At 41.7% G+C, this 20,715-nt stretch overlaps 3 protein-coding genes across 6 annotated transcripts in view; 1 reads left to right on the forward strand and 2 right to left on the reverse strand.

Moving 5' to 3' along the window:
* Positions 1-4,482: 4,482 nt before the first annotated feature.
* Positions 4,483-8,872, reverse strand: zgc:172323 (uncharacterized protein LOC564165 homolog). The gene is made up of 11 exons (XM_046045106.1): positions 8,426-8,872; positions 8,052-8,211; positions 7,729-7,878; positions 7,163-7,282; positions 6,975-7,070; positions 6,754-6,888; positions 6,557-6,667; positions 6,358-6,468; positions 6,093-6,217; positions 5,028-5,984; positions 4,483-4,838 (listed from the first exon to the last, which is right to left on the reverse strand). The coding sequence occupies exons 1-11, from the start codon at positions 8,647-8,649 to the stop codon at positions 4,745-4,747; spliced, it is 2,283 nt and encodes a 760-aa protein (XP_045901062.1). The 5' UTR covers positions 8,650-8,872; the 3' UTR covers positions 4,483-4,744.
* A 2,975-nt stretch (positions 8,873-11,847) lies between these two features.
* tstd3 (thiosulfate sulfurtransferase like domain containing 3) lies at positions 11,848-13,263 on the reverse strand. The gene is made up of 4 exons (XM_046045132.1): positions 12,983-13,263; positions 12,717-12,878; positions 12,294-12,453; positions 11,848-11,923 (listed from the first exon to the last, which is right to left on the reverse strand). The coding sequence occupies exons 1-4, from the start codon at positions 13,104-13,106 to the stop codon at positions 11,866-11,868; spliced, it is 504 nt and encodes a 167-aa protein (XP_045901088.1). The 5' UTR covers positions 13,107-13,263; the 3' UTR covers positions 11,848-11,865.
* Positions 13,264-14,006: 743 nt separating this feature from the next.
* usp45 (ubiquitin specific peptidase 45) overlaps positions 14,007-20,715 on the forward strand; it is a 38,329-nt gene continuing 31,620 nt past the window's right edge. The window contains exons 1-5 of one of the 4 annotated variants that reach the window (XM_046045127.1): positions 14,007-14,330; positions 15,316-15,424; positions 15,826-15,995; positions 17,043-17,143; positions 17,517-17,617. In XM_046045127.1, the coding sequence (XP_045901083.1) occupies positions 15,322-15,424; positions 15,826-15,995; positions 17,043-17,143; positions 17,517-17,617 (475 nt within the window). In that variant the 5' untranslated portion in view covers positions 14,007-14,330; positions 15,316-15,321. The other 3 variants (XM_046045126.1, XM_046045124.1, XM_046045125.1) reach the window with 3 other exon arrangements.

The following is a 20,715-nucleotide window of genomic DNA, read 5'->3' on the forward strand; positions in this document are numbered from 1 at the left end:
GTCCATTTTTCATATGTCCAATTGTTTTTTTTTATTTTTATGTATACCAATTTAAACGCTTCTGTAATTCTAAGTAGAATTCTCTCAGAAGGAAATGCGCGTTTTTCCACAGCGTTATCTAACGCGTGAACGCATAATAGCCAAATAACAAATGCAACATTCACTCAAAACGTTTTTAGGAAGAACTTTGATGGACCCATAGCCTAAATGATTAATTCACTTGTGGGTTGACAAACGACATTCACTTGTATTTGCCAAAGGCTTACAATCATGAGAATGTGGCTCCAGCAGCTCTTGGGCCTTTTGATAGTGTGGTGATGAATCTGACCAAAGGAGAAGGACAAGAACCTGTGGGCGATCAATTCAGACCATGAACATGCTGACCTCTGACCTGTCCACTGCGGAATCATGACAAGTACTTGTGGTGTTCAAAAATCTACTGCAAACATCAATTTATAATAAATAATATAAAATGGGAAAATGTCCAGAAGTGAAGAGTTTTACCTGCATGCATCATTTGTAATCAAATAAAGAATAAATTAGCCAAACAGAACAACAATGAAGCACAATCCGCAGTTAAAGTTTGTTTGAAACAAGTTTGCCTTTTGCCCCCCCCCCCAAAAAAAAAAAAAAACTAAACAGTTCAGCAAGTATAAAAATGCTGTAAATAAACTCATACACATTAATCTCTCCCTCTCTCTCTCTCAGACATCCCGTGTTGCTCCTCTCTCTCTCCTCCCTCCTGCGCTCAGTCAAAGAGCCTGAACGACACGCGAACAATCTCATCAATAGGAGCAATGTTTGCGCCTGGCTGTGCTGAGGGGTTATTTATTAACGCCTCGCCATTTGCGGCTGGTTCCCATCCGCCCCTGCGCTTCTTTAATACCCGTACTTCTCCACAGTGAAATTAATTATACTCCAAGGTGGGGGAGGGGGAGGGGGGCGACGAAGAAGACGTTTCTTTTCTGTTTGCGGAGAAGTCGCTGGGGTGAATCCCCGCTCCACTGTGCGCTCTGAAGCCCTGAAGAGCAGTCAAAAGGTTCCGTGTCAGAGTGAAAACAGTGTTGGAAGCAAATGGGATGGAAAATGAAATGAAATGAAATGGCTTGACCGGCTCTATTGTTCCACATCCTATTTTAAAAGAAAAAGACACATTAATTACATGGTCGGATCTTTATTCTGGGACAATATTGCGGAGTCAACATTCCGCAAGTGCGCTTCTCTTCCACGAACTCCGCATCTCTTTAATAAACGTAAATAACGACCTGAAAAGAGTCCGAGTTGGGAGAGGGGGGAGACGTTTTTATGGGGCTCTGCCTGTCTCTTGACAGGCTCTTTTGGGTTTTAACTGTCTAAACGGTGGGGCTCTGATTTAACTGGTTGGCCAGTAATGAGCCATGAATATAGAGGAACAACCTGTCTGCAAAGCAACGCGGTAAATACAGAGAGCAATGCCCCACCAGGGATCTCCATTCATGCTCCTTGACTATACTTCAGGGATGCCAAGGGTTCACCACCACCTCTCCTGGACTGGTTTCAATGGCCTACCATTTAAGACCCCTCTGAGCTCAGAAGAAAACGCATTTTTTATGTCGACCCATAAACTTTGTTTGGGTCTATTCAGAAGAGCCCAATCATTGTCCCACTTAGCAATGTGGCCTATTTCTCACAGATTCCCACGTCTTGGAAATGACTTTTTGTTTGTCTAAATCCATTTATTTCTCCACATGTAAGCCTACACTTCGGCACCTCTCACATTTATTTGGTCACACCTCTTTTATTAAAAAAGGGAACGTTAAATCCTCTTGCTTTTGCTTTCCTGGACAGGCTGAACTCTGTCCAGCAAAATAATCAGAACTTCTTATTATTCCTTTCAGATCTGAGCCCGCTCTCGGGACGAAGAGACAAGCTATGGACACGCCTGTTTGTCTTATTCCTCGCTTTTTCTTTTCTTTATTTAAAACCACCGCCGATCATATTTAAGGTGTTTTATTTTCTGATAAATCTGGGGAAAGATGCAAGCTGCACCAAAGGCAAACCAGCTGCCTTGATGCGGGTGGGATATTAGCGACGCGTTTGAATAGTAATTATGCTTGTATGGGACTCCCACCAGATGACATGATTGGGATTTTAACCCAGACTGATATTCAAAATCGCATTAGAGAGGAGCCGTATAAACGGCACCTGATTCAACACTGTTCATGCGTGATTTCATTCAAAATGCCTTCTCTCTTCTTCCCCCCGAAGTGGGCTGCACCATTTCGGTATTCAAAGTCTCTACAAAGTTTTTTTTTGCGCCGGGCTTTTTCAGGCCACATTTCCCTGACTTAAACTCACTTTGTCTCGCATGAGGAGACGCGAATAAAAGCGTGTGAAGTTGCGTGAATTGATATGTTTCGGTGTACCTTATAAATTCATACCTTTTCTCACTCGAGCGCTTCAGAAAGAACGTGTCACTCAGGCCGATTCTCTCTGCTGTCCAACGCATTTAGCAGGAGATCTATTTGAGAAGTTCATTCCTAGGCAAATGTATGCAGGCAGGGCTCTGCATGAATGGAGCAGCGTGTCAGCCGACCCTAATTGGGATTTAGCCACCCAAAGCATATGCACAAAGTGACAGAAAATCACAGGTTTCAAAGAAAGTCACAACTTTTGCCCTTCTTGGTGAATATAAGGAGCTCTTTCCCTCAGCTCTGAGGAAAACGGCATTTTTCTTATGGGATGAAGGTTAGTGACCCAATTGGCTATGCGCTGTGCATCTGCAAACTAAAAGCGTGAGCAAAACAACTATAATGGCAAAGTGCATGTTTACAGACATGGAACCTTGACTGGCCTATATGTTTGAGTAAGGCCAGAAATTTTAGCCGACGTCATGGTAATTATCTGAACAAATATCTGAATAATATATAACTTCTTCCCCCTTTTCAGTTCTATTTTAAGCAGGTAAAATTATATATATATATATATATATATATATATATATATTTTAAATAGAGCTTTGCAGTCTGTTTTCCGAATATTTTGCCTTGATCAAGCATATAATAGTAATAATTATAAAATTTTTATAAATTAAAATAATAAAATGTGTCTAAATGTGTCTAAAATTTAAAATGTTTATGTAGCCTGTGAAATTTAAGAAATGTGCGTTTTATTTATTTATTTTAATGATAGCCTTAGACTCGTCTTGTCCAGTGCGTCAGTGTTTCCACTCTGTGGACGAGGCACCATGGAGAGCTCCGCATTCCACACACATGCAGACACACACAATCCCTTGTCTGTTAATTATATTGATAATACAGTTCATTCCATCATATTGATGAGCAGTGCATTTATCTCCCTGAAATTTAACGTAAATATATATAGGCTGATTTATATATATATATTCATGTTTCGGGTTGGATGCACATTAACAAATCTCTGTTACAAAATGTAATCTAATGATATGGCCGTCTGGCGGCTCCCTCATTATATCTCCGACTGACAGTTCTGGGTTCAAACTAATTGTCTCCTGCATGTTCGGGTGGGATGAGCTTGTGGAAATGATGTCCGTTTTCACCATGCAGTCTAAGGATGACTTATAAAGCAATGATAGAGCTCTAAATACAGGATGCCGAGGTGCTTCAAAGCCGCTTAAGATAATTTCTTGCTTTTATTTAATTTAGCTTGTTTCTCATTAAGTTGTGACTTGAATCACAAGTTTGGTTGTATAAAAAAATCTAAGAAAATCCTATATCTTTTAGTTATCTGTTATAAATTAGTGTGGGGTGTTAATCCAGTCCAAAATTTTCTATGGTCTAATCACAGCTCTAAAATTGTAAGTTTTAAGCAATAAACATTTAAATGTGTGCATTATTTCCACTGGGTTACATGCAATGTAGGTAGAAGCATTCCACTGTGAACTACTAGGTATGTGATCTTTAGTTGACTTTAGTCAGCTGTGCTCCATTATAATAATAAAGGCACAGTAATGTTATTTCCGCCATATTAGCATGGGTCCTGTTCTTATCTTTTGTTGCACTTTGTGTCAGAGGATTGGTGTGTTGCATGTCTCTGCTCTCAGCCCCTGAGCAGGACACTGAGTATGTTTGGCATCTGCTGGCCAGATCCAATCGCTCCCAATCAGCAGCACAAGGAAAAGGTGTGGATGTGGATGGAATGAGGACAGGAAACGGCTGTGCGGCTTCACTTCGCTGCAGGACAAAATTTGACTGATGGATTCCTTAGCCCTCCAGAGAGTGTCAGGACAACCGCCTCAACCCTCAGGTGACTCTATCTTTCTCTGTGTTTTGATGTTCCCTCACTACATCCTTTCCCTTTTTTCACTCTATCCTTCAACCCAAAGCTATGAAAATAAGCAACATTTCTCTCAATGGAGAAAAAAAATTACTTTTACCAGCTCTTCATGGAAATACTATTGGATAACATTCTGTGTCCTGATACACAAACACAGAAAAAGACATTGAATAATAAAAGACAAGGTAATTGAATGCTGATAGCTTTATTTGCGACAAGTAGAAAAAAGGGGGGGAGTGTAAGGCACACAAAAGTTTAGAGACCATGTTGAATGTTGATAGTGAGGCATATTTAAACCCTATGAGGAGAAGGTTTCTCTCAGTAGCAAAGGGTCAGTTTTCCAGGGCAAAGGGCAAAGGTCAATGTCCAGACATGGGGTTTGGTGAGTGCAAAGCTCTGAGGGGCGTGGAGGTTTAAGGGCAAGGGGAGGTCACTTGGGAATTTGAGCTGCTCAGTCATCATCAGAGTCATCGGCTGCACCGGTGATGGTGTAGGTTTGTTCCTGGTGGTCTGTCTCCAGCACGTCATCCTCATTTTTGACTGTTCTGTAGGGGAGGAAAGAAAATGGAGGGGAGTGAAGTGACCAAAAGAAGCTTGTTCCAAGTGGACCTCTAAGCAGCTGTATACTGTCCTTATATAACCGCAACATAAAACAGGTTATAACACTTGAAGTCATTCTTTCTTAATAAAAGGAACTAAGTTGAAATAGAAAAGATACCTCATGGTACCTTTACCTAATGAGCACCGTCCTTCTCTCCGTCAGCTCCACAGCCTGCTCTGCGTGGGCATCATTGTTTGCATCATATCCATCGGATCCATATCCCATCCCGGCACCCCTGGTGTCACCAAGTCCCCCACCAATCTTTCCCATTCCACCAACGCCTGACAGTGCACCTACATCACCTGCGCCCACACCATCTCTTCCTTCACCGACTCTGATTCCGCCACTTATTCCAGCAGGATCCATTCCACGATCTTTACCTCCATCCCTATCTAAGCCTCCACCAATTCCATCACCCGTCCCTCCACCAACAACGCCATTTCCTCCACTGAACCCCATGCCAGTGCCACCCATGCCACCTGAACCTGCAGCGTCACCACCTGCACCTATTCCAACACCACCCACACCGCTGTCACCTCTCCCTCTGGTGCCGAATCTCAAATTTCCACCAACACTGGCACCCACACCTCCGGCACCAGTGCCCACACCTCCAGCCCCAACACCTCCAGCACCAGTGCCCACACCTCCGGCACCAGTGCCCACACCTCCAGCCCCAACACCTCCAGCACCAGTGCCCACACCTCCAGCACCAGTGCCCTCACCTCCGGCACCAGTGCCCACACCTACAGCACCAGTGCCCAATCTGCCAGCACCAACGCTTCCAACACCAGAGCCAACACCGCTAATTCCTCCAGCACCCATCCCTCCACTGCCTCCACCAGTACCCACACGGCCTGCACCAGCTCCTACACCTCCACCTCCACTCCCAGCTCCCAATCCATGACCACCAGCCATGTCTGCAACACCTCCACCACTACCTCCAATCAGCCCACCACCCATTCCGCCAGCACCACCTATGCCTCCTCCACTAAAGCTCATCCCAGCACCAATGGCGGTTGTGCTACAGCTGGTAAGAGACAGGGTTTGCATCATGCCAGAGAGACGCAGATCCTCTCCTTCAATAAGTTTTCTGCGAGAAAAAATAAATATTTAAAAAGGTGATTATTTTATTTATTATTATAGCAATTTTATTATATTTCATGACACTAAATCTATTTTATAATTATTTTTCTCTCACCTGTATGTTGTAATCTCAATCTCCAGAGACATCTTGACATTCAGGAGGTCCTGGTACTCACGCAGGTGCAGCGCAATTTTCTCCTTGGTGGATTTTAGCTCCAGCTGCAGGGCCTCAATCCGAGCCTGTTAGGTAAGCAGAGTCATAAAATGATTGAGGAGAATGAATTATTGTCGTGGCTTTGTGCCCACATGAATGAAAGTAAATGCACATGTTCACAATTGACTTTGGTGTGACCAGGTGTGCACACTGAACCTGTCTTTACCTGCAGCTCTTCCAGTTCCTTCCTGTACTTTTCTTGCGTCTCTCGGATCTGGGCCTCAAGAGCCTCATTCCTGGTCCTCAGGGTATCCAAGTCACGTTCTTTGCTTTGGATCTTTGAGAGATTTTTATATGATTATGTCATTATAGTTATTCAATAAAAATTGTCAATAAATCTAAATTTTTTCACTTTTGCTACTCACGTCCTTTTTGGTCCCCGCTATTTCTTCTCTAATGCTTCGAACCATACCCACATGCCTTGACGACTTACTGGTTATATCTTCAAACTTGTTTTTATACCATGAATCCATCTCCTAAAAATGAGGGGTGAGAGTTTTGCATAAATTTACTCTGAACCCAGGAGAACCTAACTTCAGACAGTGATGTGTGATCATTTTACCTGGAGATTTTTGGCTGCGATGTCATCATACTGTGTTTGGATTTGTTTCAAAGCAGCTGCCAGGTCAGGTAAAGTGAATGCACTCTGAGCTGAGGCATGAGCTGCATAGATCTGTTTCATGAGCTCATCAATTTCCTGACAAAAAATAAATAAGGTCTTTAGTAATCATGAAAATGAAAGGCAACCTAAAATTGTAATTACTATGTGAAGCTGTTATCGACCTGTTGATGGACCCGTTTTAGGAATTCAATTTCAACCTCCAGCTGCTCCAGCTTCTTCTCCAAGGCAATGCGTGAGGAGGTAGCGTTGTCAACATCCTGAAGAACACACACCATGATTATCATACGGGTTTGTGACTGTAAATTAATTTGATTATGAACAAGATTTTGGCTAATTAAATGTAACCTACTGGACGGAAGGCTTCAATGTCTAACTCAGCTTTCCTCCTCAGCTCCATTGCCTCCTCATATTTGATTTTGATTGCCTGTAGTTGAGCAGCTGTGGACTCTTTAGCCGCCAAGGAGATGTCCTGAAAACCAAGAAACCGAAAGTAATATGACCATCTATTAGATAAGAGGTGTGTGCAAGGGTGTGTGCAAAATGTAGATGATCTTTCTTTCCATTTTATATTTTAACTTCACTCCTGTGTGTGTGTGTGTGTGTCTGCAAATGCATAATAAAGCCATCTCATATGTGCATAAAACATAGCTGAAGACATCTGTACTCCATGACACCTTAACACGCTGAGGCACCTCTCCATTTGCCTGCCAGAAATAAGCCTGTTACCAGGTAAGGAACCTTGAAAACACCAAGTTGACGTCTTGTATAGTTGCTTGGATGGATTCTCTACAGCTCAGTGAGGTGTAAACCTCGCCGGAAACAAAGAATCCAGTCTTTATGCTCTCTTGAGCATCTGAAATGTGAAAAAAAAGAAAGACACAGAAGTGATGTGTGGCTTTGAGCATTCCGTCTCACCCGCTGAACTCTCATCTGGTCAGCGATCTTTTTCAGCTCCCTCAGCTGTTCCTCATATAAGAGGCGCAGACCTGATGGCTTCTCAAAGCGGTTCTGGTAGGCCTCAATCTCTGTTTCCAGTAACTTGTTCTGCTGCTCGAGTGATCGAACCTGTAAGCACAAGAAAACCTCCTCTGTGACTTTGAGTGCACCTGAATCAGACACAACAATGTTCTCTGTCTGTGTGCTCACGGAGGTGAGAGCAATGTGCTACCATTTTTCAACCAAGGGCATTTTTAGCCAGGCCTGACAAATATATTTATTTAGTTTAAAGGCTGTTTTACCTTGTCAATGTATACAGCCAGTCTGTCATTGAGGACGACCATCTCCTGTCTTTCACTTGTGCGTGTGTTGAGGAATTCATGGTTCTCAGCTGCAGCCACGTCAAGATCTATAGCAGGTTCTCCACTTGGCCCAACACATACCATGGCTCCTGCACTCACACTGAAAAATCAACCACGGACATCAAATTTGAAGGAGGATCATGAGAATATGTGAATGGTTTATGGGATAAAAACTACTCTAAATTGGCTTAAAAGAGAGCTTGAGGAAGAGGAATTTACATTCGCATGAGGTAAAAAAAAAAATCCTAAGGAAATAATAATCTCATAAACCCTACATCTGTCCATATGTAGGTACTGTAGCTGAAAGAGCTTACCCTGCTCCAACCATACGAGTCCTGCGTGCAGCCGAGACGGTCCTCCGTCCCACTGACTCCACACGAATGCTGCTTCCCCGGTCTCTGCAGGAGTAGCCGGCGGAGGCATGACGGGCATCTCTCCTTGTGGGGGATGGGCTGGAAACCCTGACCTGGTAGGATGAGCTGCTGCTGTCCTCAAAGTGACGACGGTAGGACGAGATCCTCTCCGGGCTGCGGCTCATGGTGGCGGCAGCGACTGTGTTTCCTCTGGTTCCCTGAAAGGAGAAAGAAAGAAGTACTCAAGCAGGGCCTCTCTGTGGTTTACTGCACTTCACGGCTGCTCCACCTTGTTTGTACTCCCTGATTGTCAGCCCAGTCTCAGGTTTTATACTTCCCAATGCCAGCCAAGCCCCAGTTCTGTCAAAGGCAGCCCAGTTCATGAGCCAACACCTGTGGAATCTCAGACCTCTGCACCAACTCAGGCTTGACCTGCTGCTCAGATATCTGTCAGCAGCTTGTGAGGAGTGGAGCTGGGCTGGGATAGTGGTTGACGGCAATAGTGGAGGGTTCACCCATTAGTCTCTCTGCAAAATACAGAGCGTGATCACGTATTAGTTTCTTTTTTTATCAGAACCATAATGGGTTTTGCCAGGATTATGGTACATCCACCACCTCAGTGTCCACTACAGCACTGGCAGCAGAAAGACAAGCAGGCGAGCAGGCATGGTCTGGTCAGTTATAGCAGCCAGTAGGTGCAGCACTGATGTGATCTGCTCTGATGGGAAGAGGGAGTTTAATTGAACGCTGAGCAGAAGCTGGAGGGTGACCTGATGAGGCTGCGGCTGCAGAGGAACAAAGAGCCTTGGCAAGATTTGACATAAATTAGTACTTATTAGTCTGGTCTCTTTTCAACATATTAAACCAGAGTACGCTGAAAAATGGAAATGGAATTAACTGCTTCTGAGGGAAAATAAGGAGGCAGAAGAAAAGGAGGGGGGTTGTCTGGAGTTTATGGTTGACATGGCACAGTGATATGAGGGGAGAAAACAGTGGTCAGATCTGTTCAGAGCGATTCTCCTTTGACACCTACAGGGTCACTTGGTCAGGAGTCATTAAACACTGCTTTGCCCTTACATTGACCGTAAACATTAACTTTCAGCTACAGTAACCTAACACACAGGTTTCACACACAGAATAACCAAAACACAGGTTATAACCTGTCCAAAAGCCAGAGGATTTAGAACATTTCCAACGTAAAATCTTGAAAATCTTCAACTTCTGTATGTATTGTTCTTGTGAAAATCTGTCTTGATGGATTAAGCAAGCACCTATTCCTTTCCGTTGACCTCAGATCTTGCAGCAGCGTGGGACTTTTGGGAAGAGCTGGAATCAATCTCCACTAACCAGCTCTTTTCATGTTGCAACCACATAACATCACTCATCATTGTGGTATTTTCTATTACAGTATTTATGAAGCCTCATTTCAAATGCCAACACAACCCCAGCTCCCACGTTTAATTGCTTGTTCAGCTAAAAATGGCTAATGAACACAAGATACAGAATCCTTTATTGCATTTTATGTTTTCTTAATTTAACAGGTCAAATGATAGACCCACAGACCTGCTTTGACTTTTTAATATGAACAATAAGGTGGGATTTCCATTGCCAGATAGGAAAATACTGTTAAATGTGAGCAGAAATAGTATTAACGCTTCTGAGCCAGATTATTAACTCATGCATCTGGAAAGTCACTTAGGTCAGTTTCCTTATTCAGCGACAATGATTCAGTATCAACAAGCTGCTTCTAAGTTTTGTGGCGCACTTGGACCATTTATAAGTCCTGACTAAACTGATCAGGAGAATGTAACTTGTGTCCTATTTGGACTTTCAGCTAGCTGTACAAGGGGAAGTTAATAGGTAACAAGGTCCACAGCAGTGGTCTGTAGTACAGGCATTTTTCTCAGCTGAAAGCAAACACATCCATTATCACAGATGATGAAGGAACCTGTTAATGTTCCCTGGAGGGTGGGTGGCAAATTCATACTGAGACACAGTGGATATTAGAAATGGACCTTCAATAACGTACATCATCTTTGTCCCAGCGGCTGTCACCTCAGCAAGTCACACCATGTCTATTTATATCACAAATTATCCAAATAAACTTCCTCTTGGACATTGTCCATAAGTTTAAAAGAAAAAAAATGATCACAAAAAACAAACTAAATCACTGTTAATCAAAACTATAAATTTTATTTATTGAATGATGTTGGCTACAACTGCTCAGACAGTTCCATCTCTGAGCAAAAAGGTATTTAATATTTACAATACATCAACTTAAAATGTTGAACTGTTCATATTATGCAATGGAAGACAATCATACACATTAAAGTATATTTGCATAGATAATCTGGAAACAAACCTTTAGCACGTCATTGTCTTACTATTTGCTGTGACGTTTAGAATAGTCACTGGTTACATATTTGTTTAGAAGTTGTTAAGTCTTTATAAATAGTTATATGCTAAATAGAGTTGGGTGATGTCTACAAAACGATGTCATCGGGGGCAGCAGTCTTATGTGCATGTGTTCTCGCTCAGACTTCACTCGGTATCTCGTAAATTGATGTATTAACTTGCGTTACAAGTCGCGGTTGATTTTACAGAACAGGTGAAACAACAGTGAACACACAGGGTGCAGATGGTGGTTTCAGTTGTTTGATAGGCTACGTCATTAATAAGCCAACATACGGCTCACCTGCTGCTGTGATAACGGATCGCTTGTGGAAATAAACAGAAAAAAGACGAGTTCTCAGTCTTTTAGGCGACTTTATAAAAATTAGATGGGGGGGGTGTTACAATCACGATGCCGGTGTTCTGGTGATATCTCGATAGGTAGCATAAATCGACAGAACACCGGCTCAGCCGTCAGCCATGGCCGATAATAGCATCGTCTATCAGCCCAACCCTAATGCTAAAACAAATTTCTTCAAGTAACTTCAAGTAATATTGCAGTGGTTTTGAAAAGTTTTAACAGCAGTGTTTGCTGATGTGTCTTTGGGATTCACAGATGAGGAAAAGAACTCAAATCATTGCAACAAAAAATAGAATTTTTTTTTTTTTTAAATGTGTTACACACTTTCCAGTCTGATCCAATCTCATTTTTAAAAAAAGAGCTTTAAAGCTGGTAGGCAACGTTGGAGAAACTAACAAGAGACAGATAGTTTTTGAAAGTATCCAACCTAAAAAATCCCACCCACTTCTTTCTTTCTGAAATGATTGGCCGTGCTTATTACAGTCCAACACAGCCACAGATAGCGGATTGTTTTCATTTTTGTGTCAGAGCACTTGATTTATTGGGATGTAAAAAGAATTTCAACAAATATCACAAAAAATGAATCGGAAATAAATTGCCTACCCTAACTTTAAATAATGGTTTTTTTTTCTGATCCGTTATCCCTGGATCAGTTATGTTGTTCGTTTTTCACCCAGTCTTGCCATCCACCCGGATAATGGTGAACACTGAAATGGCGAGAAAAAGGAAGAAAGTTTATCAACTGTTGCATAAACAGACACATAGCAATATGATACATTTGATAACATACATATCTATTTTTCTATCAGATACTGGAGATGTTTCTGATATTGTATGTGGCAGCTCTCAAAAGAGCAGTGCATGAGAGGTTGGCATTATATAACAACAGGTCAATAACCTCAAATTTAATACTCTCTTGTTTCAGATTTGAAAAAAGGGTAAACGTTAACAATACAGAATAACAATCTTATTCAACATTTGCTATACATGACTACAAGAGTTCAATAATTTGTGGGCTTAACGATGAGGTGAGAACCAATGACTTTGACAGATATATGCCACAGAAACATGTCTCACTCTTTGTATCCCAGCGAGGCGGCTGCGGTGAGTGCGTTCTTGCTCCTGATCCCTGCCAGACAGGTGAACACAACGTTGTCTGTCTGCTGGGGCATTTCACCACCATACTTTTCTTGGAACTCTTCTGGACGCAGCTGGAGGGCAGTGTTCACCTGTCCCACTGCAAAGAAAAAGAAGCACAGACAGGTCCAGTTAGACACCTACTAGTGTACCTGGGATTATCGAAGGAATGTCACCCATCAAGGAGGCACAGACCCCTATGGATATTATTTGATGTACATGTGCTTTGTGTGACTGAATTTACATGATTTAGGGCATTCCCATATTTGTTCATGACCTGCGGACAACACAAACTATTGTGGTCTAACAAGTGGGTCTGACTTTACCAACCTCTCTGTGTAATTTTCTGTGTGTTTTACTCACGGGGAACGTTAATTGACCCAGGGATGAAGCCGTACTCCCTGAGCTCCCAGGGCTCTCTCACATCTATAATTATAGCTTTCCGGCTGGCCAGGAGCTGCTTCAGCTGCTCATAGCCCACATCTGTGCTCGGTGGCGCCGAACTGAACCCGCGGAGCAGGAACTCTGTGTGAATAGTTTCATGACATGATAGCGCGTCACGAGCCAACCAGCTCACACGGCCAGTAAATAAGCGGAAACATGAATAAAACGGTAAATGTAAAACTCACTTTTGCAGTGGGGTTGAGACACAGAGCTTCGACCTCCCGGGACAGAAGCCCCAGGTAGGACGGAACTGTTCCACAACAGCCGCGGGACAACTCCTGCAACCCCCCAACACCTTCTGAGAGCCATACGAGAGTACTTACAAATTATATTAACACTTCGTCAACATAAATCCGTATTTTCGCAGGTGACGACCATTAAAGTCACGCTACTCGCGATCGCCCTTCCAGCAATGGTTTGCGCGTGCGCAGAAGTACGGATCACCTAAAGGACAAAACTACTCTCTGCGCTAGATAAGACCTCTTATCAAACTGAAGCCGTCATTGACCTAATATCTACGGTCAGCCCATTATCAACACAAATAAGCAGTCTGTGCCCCAAGTAGCTCAAACTAATGCACCAAAAAAGTACTAAAGACATAATATTTGAGGCATTCGTGGTCGTGAAAAAGACACGGAAAAGTGACAATCACACGACCGTCCACATCGGACCATTGATTTATTTACAGTTCTCATAATACATGTCCCATGCCGGTATCAGAGGCTCTCTTTGTATTACTTCAGCTTCCAGGCCACTTAATTAACAAATTACCCTAAGATGTATTCAGAGCATCACCTGCTATGATCTTGATTAAGTTATATCTGTTTGCAATCAAAACAAAGGTACTATCGTAGCCACCCCATCTAAATGGCTGCTTAGCCCTATGACGGTTAATAAAGTATTGAATTTGAATATTATGTGTGTTGATGATAACACTCACTCTACATCAAATAAACGGAGCGACTTCAGGCAACATCACATACAATAATAATACAGTTTAAAATCATAGTAGGGCACCTGCTTTTCCTGATCTGTCTTTTTACTAACAGTCCAGATGTTTGGTCTCTGTAAATAAAATATGACAACTAACTGATCACTCTGTAGTTCCACGTATATTATAAAACGTTAAATATTCTTGAGTGCCTCAGAAACTGCGACACTCTGCCTCTGTTCGTGAGATTTTCCATTGTTCATGAATGCAACATTAGGCCAAGCTGAGCTGCCGTAGTGCGTCACATGTTGACTAGGTCTGCTAGTTGATGCTAACGAAAGCTTGACAGAATTTAGAAAGTCATAGGCAAAAACGATTTATTATGAAGACAACTGTTCAGTTGCTGTCGGCACTGTGTACTTTGCTTTAAAATGCCTTAATATCTCCGTGTATGGTTGGATAAAACACACCTGTTAATGTTTTATTTATTCTGACGAGCTAATGTAGTTAGCCTGTTTGCTAGCCAGGAAGAATTGACATCTCACTGTTGGCTTCAGGTTAGCGAACATAACGTTAGTCAACATAGGAGCTAAAATAAAGAGGTGAGTTCAGACAGTTTTTTCTTTCTTTGATAAATGACATAAAAGTCTTTCATGCTCACCTAAATTGGACGGTCAGGCTAATTGAGGCTTCTTAACCGTGTCCTAGCCATTACCGTTAACTTACTACATTAGTTGTCCTAATATAATACCACCGTTTATTTGTATGGCTAACTTATATGTATTCTCACTGACACATTATGCAGTTCGTCAGTATTTGGACAGTTAAGGTTGCACATTTTCTGTTGTTTTGACGCGGTACTGTAGATAAGTGACTCTTGAGGGTGGCCCCACGTAAAGTTATATTGTGTTAACAGTGTAGAAATTATTTAAAACAAGACTTCCCACTTTTAGGATAATGCAGCAGGATAATTATCATAAAACCAAGAGCCACCATGGAATTATTAGGGCCAAGTCATGCCCGTGATCACCTCAATCCATTTGAGGTGTTTCACTTGCTAAAGACAACAGTGGAGGTGCAAAGACCCTCTTAAACCAAGAAAGAAGTGAACAGGCCTGACCTTACCAGGGAAGAAACCAACTGCTAATGTCTGTAGGATGTGGACCTCAGGCAGCCATTTGTTGCGTAGGATTTGCAAATAGATCAAAGAAGATGAGGTCGAGTTTTCCAGTTAATGTTGGTTTTTGAAAGGGAGGACTATGTATAAAAAGAGCTACAATTCCTACACACGTCATGTGCTACAAAGGTAAATACTCTCAAAATAAAGTTTATGGAAGGCACTGTAAACTCAGACATTTTATTCATTTTAAATCTACTATGCTTGAATACAAATGCAACAATACATGGTTCTGCACAAATACTTCCAGACTGCACTGTAGTATCGTATACTAGAATAAGTAAAATGAGCATGTTAGTAATAGTATCTTTGTTTAAACACAGTTATGTTGAGTTTTATTGATGATGTTTGATATGATGATGATTTTGTGTAGTAACACCTATGGTGGTCGTACACCTTCCCAATCAAAGCTCCAGATGCGGCTAAAGGACCCCTTCTCTTTGAAAGCCGCCGATATGACTAAGCGGACTAATAAACCGAGGAAACCTCGAGATGAGGAGTCATCAGATGAAGTCAGTGGTAAGTCACTGAAGCAGTACAGGGCACCAGACAGACTGAAGTTTTATGGGTAGTGAATGGGATATTCCTTTAGTTATGCTCAAAAAGTAAGGTACATATGTACGACACACAATAATACTTTCATCAGGTACTTTTCGTTGTATGTGTGTTTTGTGGTTTTTGTCTATTTTGTAGATCTATGGGGTTTTATGAATATATCCTGTTACACCAAGGCGATAAGTTGAATGTTAACAAAGTACCATGACACTAACGGAATATCCATTGCAGGGAATTTATCTTGGGATGTTCTTCCTTGTTTAATTTATAGCAGGTGCTCTGCACATTGTCTCCTTTAAAAAAACAAACCTAAAAGTGATTGGTATGTGAAATCATAATTACAGTATATTTTGTTTTTTAATCAGGGTTGACTTGCCAGCATGTGAGTAAGGCAGTAGACCTGAGCTCAGTGAAGAAATCCGTGCTCTCCAGCGTGTGGTTGGTGTGCTCTGAGTGTCTGAAGGAGAGGACCATGATTGATGGAGAGCCAGCAGCATCCCATGACATTCTGGTGTGCTTAAAGTGTGGTTTCCAGGTAATAATTGTTTTTTCAATATTAAACAGTGCAAATACAATACATAGCACACACAGGCTGAGCAATATACTGGATATTAATGATATCTTAGATTATTATACACAATGCCAGTACTCAGAGGGACAATAAGAACATATAGGCTGTGTCCGAAATCCCCGCTCATTCACTCCTACCTACCCCCTATGTAGGGAGTTGTATGTAGATGACTATATAGTGAGCTCACTCGCATTATTAAAACAGCACTTTCGGACACTATTCCGATCATTATTTTGTTGCCGTTAATTACGTCATTGCCGTCGGACAATCAGTTTTTTTCTATGCATAATGCATGACGATATATGTGGCTTGGTTAGTGACCATCGGTTGTACACTACTTTTCAAAATGCATTCTGGGATACATTAAGTGGACGATATAGGGTAAAATAACTCTCACTATACATTCGGACAGCACTACAAAATGGCGAGCTCACTATATAGTCCACTATATAGTGAGTAGTGGGTGATTTTGGACACAGCCATAGTAACCGTTTTGTGAATATTGTGGTTATTGAATTATTTTAATGTACGGTTCAATATTGTGTCAGCCACCAAAACACTTTGACCAGCCCCATAATAAAGTGTTGACCAGTGAATTATTACATTAGAAATTACAAAAAGGCAAGCACACATGCTGTCTTCTTGTTTCTTTAATTATAAAAGCCATATACTACATTAAAACATTAAAACAATGACGGGGGGATTTGAAAATTGAAGAAGTGCATTTACAATAAAAATGTGTTATTTAAATTAATTATTATAGCATTTGATTTAATGATTGCTGTCAGGATATAAGGAGAATTTCAACAAAAATGCTTCTGAAATAAATTGTTTACCCTAGCTTTAATCTAAAATTTAGATGATTTAAAACAATAATTGACCCTAAAGTGTTGTTCTAATTTGACAAATACCTTTTTGTAAAGCAATTCAAGTGATAAATACATATACAGTGTATTGTATATTGTCAGAAGTGATTTTTAACTAAAATGTTTTAAATTAACTATCTTACAGAGCTGTAACCAGTCAGGGATCCAGCATGCTGTCAAGCACCACCAAGCGTTCCATCCAGAGTCTCACTGCATCACCATCAGCTTGAGCTCATGGAAGGCCTGGTGAGAAATCATAACTGCATTAGTTGTAAACTGTAAAAAAAAAAATATATATATATATATATATATATATATATATTTTTTTTTTAAACGCCATCTCTGCACACACTACCAGCGTGTGTCGAAATGCGATGACAGTAATGTAAGCCCACCCACTGGTGGGCTTACATAGAAAACAGTAGGTGTTTTGATGCACATCATACGCCGTAGGTGTGTGTTATAATATGTCTTTACCAATAACTTGGTATCCACTCTATGCAAGAAATTCTTTTCTCAAATAATGGTTCATTTCAGCATTAGTTTCTTGGAGTTTTCAAATTCCACAGTAACGTAAAGCCTTTCTCTGTCTGTCTATGACCCCCTTTCATTGTAACAGGTGTTTTGAATGTAATGAGGAGCTCTCCACTCACTGCAACAAGAAGGCTTTGGCTCAGACCCTGGACTTTTTACAAAAGCACTCTGTCAAGGCAACATTAGGTAAGAAGATAAAAAGCTGTTATTAGACAGATCCTTACTGCAATTTCGGCAAGGATGAAATCAATTCAGTTGAAGTTGTCTGCAAACATGCCTTTAATTTAGCAACTTTGCCTTCACTTGAGGTAGAAAATGATCGGTTGGGAATACAGACAACTTGTTATGATAATCAGATATTAATGGTACAGAATTCTCTGTAGTACCACCAGCCATGATTGTATACAATACTTTTACTGACTGTCTTGTTGCAAGATCCATGACTTTTTAGTACCTGGAATATAGATGAATTTACTTACCTGGTTTCACATGGTCAGTGATCCAACTACTTACCAAGAATTGACTGCAGTACACCTGCTCCCCCTGGTGGCAGTGGTCATCTGGATCCCTGGACTTAACCTGTCATCCTCAGTGTAGAGACAGCCTACATGTATGTGATGAGTGAGACCTCTCTGTGTTACAGGCATAATTTCTTATGGCTATAGCTACTCATCCCTTGATTTACTAAGCTGATTAGGTCATACAGAGCCTTTCTTCCTGTCTTCTAAGCGTCATAAAATTAGAATACTGCATCTTTGACACTGAACAGCAGTGTAACAAAAGTAAAAAATATTTTGCATGCAACTTGCCTGTAAAATCATGTGAGTTTGAGTTGTTTTGCAGCAGGTTGTGTTCACACCGATACTTGACAGCCTGACTGCCTACTTTTAGTCTCATGTCCTCTCACCTCACTCAAGCCACCTGAGTCCTCCTTGCCCAGTCAGTCACCCATATAGATATTACCCCCCACCACCTTTTCGCACTAACTCATATACCTTCTGCTCCTGCCTCCCTGTACCTCTCTTACTTTGTGCTGGCATGCTGAGAGGCCTCTTAACAGTCTGTAGCTTATCAGGGTGGTATGTCTCCGCATGTTCGGTCTCACTGGCTGTCTCAATTTAGCCCAGTTGCCAGTGGCCAGAGGCCAGCTGCCCAGGCCCAGTCAGGCTGGTCCTCCATCAGTCTCTCAGCCACAGCTTCGGAGTTGCGCGATTGATGCTGCAGCAATCCCTCACCCCCACCCTGCGCATCGCATGACTACACACATTACAGGAATTAGGCGCTTGAGCGATGCTTCCCGGCTAGGTTCCCTGAAGAACAAGAGCAGCTGCGTGGGGTTCAGCTATTGCTCTGTTGTTCTTTGTCTTTCCATCGCTATCTGTTTCTGTCCCTTGATTCCTCTGTCGAGCCGCTGTATGTCTCACCACCTCTGGGCCTGTGTGCTGCACTAGTGGGAGCCAGGGTCCTCAACAAGTCAGAGCGACTGGATCCCAACAGCTGGAGCACACTAACTCTGTGCACACACACACTCACAGATACACATATACAGAATGTTGAAACTCAAGCAAATACCCTTTGTACTTTCAATCTGTCATTTGATGGCGATTAGAAATTATTTTTTTGTGTTTCACTAATAAACTTAGTTTAATTCTCATTGCACAATATGTTCATCAGGGAGCACAGGCTCTTCCTTTAACATAATTTGAATAACCTTTATTTTCTGAATACATTACATACCTGAAGAATATGCAGATTCTTTGAGTAAAATTTAGTGGGCTGATATAGTTTGTGTTATTCAGCTACAACCAGGCGTACAGGATTTTAGGGACAAACATGACCTCACAGAGTACAAGAAATGAACAGAACATCTCCATCAGACAACTCTTCACAAACATTCTTTCAAGTAAAATTTTACCATTGCTATGGATGCAGCGATCCAATACTGATATCGGCTAGATACTGACTCAGATAGCTGGATCATGTATCGATGACAAGGGGGCCAATCTATTCAGTTAAATTACGCACGTACTACGTGATGCTTCAGCAGTGCGCCAGTAGACCAGAACATTTTACTAGGAGAACATAACATGGAGGGAGCTATAAACAAGGGGTCAGCAGTTCCGAGGTATTTCACTCTTGATCAAGCCTGACACATAAAAGAATGATTCCAGTCTCCCTCAGTGAGGAATGCAGCTTATTATTTGGTATCTGATTGGTCCTCGGCTGCTGATGCCCAAAGCACAGGTATTGGTATCGGTATTGGGACTGAAAAAGTTGAATGGGTGCATCCCTAACCAGGACTATTCATTTAGATTCCAAGTTTTTCATTCAGTTAGAGTTAGGGGGTTGGGGTTATGTTTATCACAATATGTAGTTTTCAAAGATAAACTCATGCATACCAGTTCTTTGAGCCAGATAAGCAAAGACTGGTTGAGCAATTTGTTTATTTCCTGTATTTGTGGAACTGCCCTCATGGACATCGTGCCAAGCAGGGGTCCACGTTGGTGGGAAACTATCTGCTGAGCTGGACAGTTGCTAACTACAGCTTTTACTTCTTTAAATTACCTGTCACCTTTCCTGCCACCCAATTGATCCACACCAGTCGGCCAAATAGACATTGCAAAATAGGCAGTTATCATCATAGAAATACCAGTTTTCTCCCAATAAGTTAATAAACAGCCTATTACAATATACATTTCATTGTTTAATGCTGTAAATAAACATGTTAAAAGAATAAAACTTTAAGCACATAAATAAATCCAAAATTATAACCCTAACCCTGGATCATCAGTGTGCATGTGTAGGCGTAGCGTATATGTGTGCAGTGGCAGAAGAGGAACACTTGCTGAAGAGACCGACCCCCAGCTTCACTGGTGTTATGCCGAGTTGTCCGCACCTCGCAGGACTTTCGGATAATTTATCACCGTTGATGAACCACACAAAGAATATTTTATCGTTTTTAAATAGCCGGCTACTTGAAATAGACCCGCAAGGAACCATAGTGTGCATGCAGTTGTTGGCAGAGAGAGAGAGAATGGTCTCAATTTACAGCGTAAGTAATAATGAATGGAGACTGGCGCTCTGCAGCTTCTCAAGATTAAAGTGGAGCCCATCTTTCTAAATGCTTACCGCTTCTCGTATATGATATATTGAACCTTCCCTTGCTATGGCCAAAGGCAATCCACCAGCCAAGGCCTTCGTTGTGTGCCTGTATGCTGGCCACGATAGTTTTCCTGGCTACTTGTAAGCATTGTACACGTCTCTACAAGACTCGTCAATGCTGG

This window comes from Micropterus dolomieu, linkage group LG03 (genome assembly GCF_021292245.1).
Source record: "Micropterus dolomieu isolate WLL.071019.BEF.003 ecotype Adirondacks linkage group LG03, ASM2129224v1, whole genome shotgun sequence".
Classification (NCBI taxonomy): domain Eukaryota; kingdom Metazoa; phylum Chordata; class Actinopteri; order Centrarchiformes; family Centrarchidae; genus Micropterus; species Micropterus dolomieu.